Genomic DNA, 2,500 nt, shown 5'->3' with positions numbered 1-2,500 from the left:
TCTTCCTTTTTATTTGCTTTTTATTATTATTATTATTATTTTACTTTCTGTTGAATGCTCAATCACACTTTTTTAACATACCTAATGTTCAGTCAGACGAGACTTATTTTTACGTATGTTTTACGAGACTAAATTCTCTTTCTTTTTTTTTTTTTCTTTTTTATATATGTTCAATCATGTGACTTTTTTAAACATACCTAATGCTCAGCCAGACGATGCCAGAATTCTCTTTTATTATTTACTTTTCATATTCCTTCGCTTTTTAGTTACTACACAAATTATAACATAAGAGTTCAATAGCGTTGTGGTGCAGGAAGCCGTAATAAAGGGAAGGGTAATCAATTTTACTGTGAAAGGAACTCGGCATAAGAAAAGACATTTTGGAAGAGGTCCGTGTTGCTATGGAAGCCGGAACTCCTACAGTGATAAGGAACACAACACAGAGGATTGTTGTAATGGTGATGGTGGGAAACATGACCATAAAAAGGGGTCGAAAATGTTTTAGTGATTCTACACACACACATAAAACTGTGATTGAAAAGTGCTATGATACTGAAGAATATTTGACACAACGTTAAACCATAATACAGATTTGATGTGGTGTCTACTTCGCCTTTCCCGAATTAAATCTGTCAATAACGGTTATTCGTGGAGCTGTATTGGGTGTAGTTTCATCATGTAATTGAAGATATACATCAAAATATAACCGACGGAAATCAACTAAAACAAATATACCAACATAAATCAACAATATAATTCTAGGAAATCAACCTTAAAAGAAAAAAAAAAACATACTAATCAACAAAACGACTGAACCAAGAGACAATAAACAAAACCTCGTCAACAGTACCTTGAGGATGTACCTCCATCCTTCCTCATTAAAAACGCCCTTCTGCAGGATATCCTTGGCCTCCTCGATGATCTCCTCCGTCACGACCTGTCCCACGAGCCAACGTTTCAGTATGTACTGTAGACCGAAGAAAACGGTATAGGGAAACCTGGAGAACAGGAAAAACGGGAGATGAAAGAGAGAGCTCGTGTAAAGGACAGTAATACTGTAATTTATTGATTAGGAAATCATGGTGAGTGAGTGGTAGAACAAATTAAAAGAGTGATAACCGAATGAATGAGGTGATAGGCTAAAGGGTTGAAGAAATACGATTCTAAGATAAAATACCAATAACAAATTAATAGAATAAGGACTTGGTAAATCAAGAGGATAAAAGAACGATATCGACATCGAAGGCTGGACTACTAACCATTCGATCATTAATCTGTTCCGACCCTAAATCTGATTGACACACTCCTATATGATTCTCCTAAAGCCTTTGACACAGTCCCACACTCGAGACTGCCGCTTATAGCATACCATTACGCTCTTCTCTGGATCATCGCATTTATAACAAGCCATACCCACTGTGTCCTCACTGACGGATCTTCTTCAGGCTTTGTCCCTATTTCATCTGGTACTGGTTTCGCCCGCTCTTTATCTTACCCATTGATAAAAATGACCTTCCGCTGTCCTCGTGTCCTCCAAAAGACTTGTCTGACGACAATTTACTTTTTAGGTCCATAAGATTACCCAGTAATGGATGCAAACTACTTCAAGGGGATTCACACTCCCCAGAACAATGGGAATGCAAATGGTAAATTAAATTTAGTCCAGACGAAACGAATTTATGTTTTTCACACGCATATCATATACAATTATACACTATATAACTAAACATTTGGCAGAGTCCAAAGACATAAATCCTTATGGGCGCTAAAATAAACACTTCAGATTCATTAAAAGCTGTGAAGCACCTTGCATCACAACACACAAATATAGCACTATAGTACACTATGGAATCCATGAAAACGCGTGGGCAAGTACACAGTCAGCACAATGTGTACAGAACGCTAACAACCACACAGGCATCAATAGACAATAATACTTTCATCCTTCCAACATTACAGACCACAGAAACCCACGAGTGCACTACATACCACACTAAAGCAGACTCCCACAAACACTCTTTCTTTCCAAGCACCAACCGTGACATTAACACACAAACAACTATTCATTTAATTCACCCTACCTTCTTCCCGTCTTAATTGTTTTAATTATGGGAGTCTCATGCAACAGCTGTTACCCAGCTGATTACAAAGCCTGATCGAGAAACTGGTATCAATGGACTGCATTTTATATCTACTGTCTGGGTATAGCAGCAGCCAGTACCCCACAAATGGTGGTTTCTAAAACGTTCTATCCCAAATAACCTTCTTTATAAGGGTGGTACATCAGTATTTCATAGGAGCGTCAAACGATCACACGGGCCTCTGTTCATACGGCGCTCAGGCAAAGGCAAACAAACCTCTTCGTGCAAGGTTTGTTTGCAAGACAGACTTAGGTTCTTTTTTCAACCCTGAAGAGCCGCTAAAGTCAACAAGCTCTATCTTACGACCGAGTACAGAGGCCTGGGCGATCACATGACGCCCCTCCTAATCATTACCAATT

The 2,500-nt window shown here is 38.6% G+C and overlaps 1 protein-coding gene across 1 annotated transcript in view; it reads right to left on the bottom strand.

Annotated features, from left to right (window-relative positions):
- The window catches only part of LOC125031535 (nicotinamide phosphoribosyltransferase-like), a 14,697-nt gene that overhangs the window by 9,749 nt on the left and 2,448 nt on the right, over positions 1 to 2,500 (bottom strand). The window contains exon 3 of the mRNA XM_047622412.1: positions 851 to 998. Coding sequence (XP_047478368.1) covers positions 851 to 998 — 148 coding nt within the window. The remainder of the gene's footprint in view (positions 1 to 850; positions 999 to 2,500) is intronic.

Source organism: Penaeus chinensis, chromosome 13, assembly GCF_019202785.1.
Source record: "Penaeus chinensis breed Huanghai No. 1 chromosome 13, ASM1920278v2, whole genome shotgun sequence".
In the NCBI taxonomy this organism is placed as follows: Eukaryota; Metazoa; Arthropoda; class Malacostraca; order Decapoda; family Penaeidae; genus Penaeus; species Penaeus chinensis.
The sequence above is the reverse complement of the archived record's forward strand: the minus strand, read 5'-3'. Positions and strand labels throughout refer to the sequence as shown.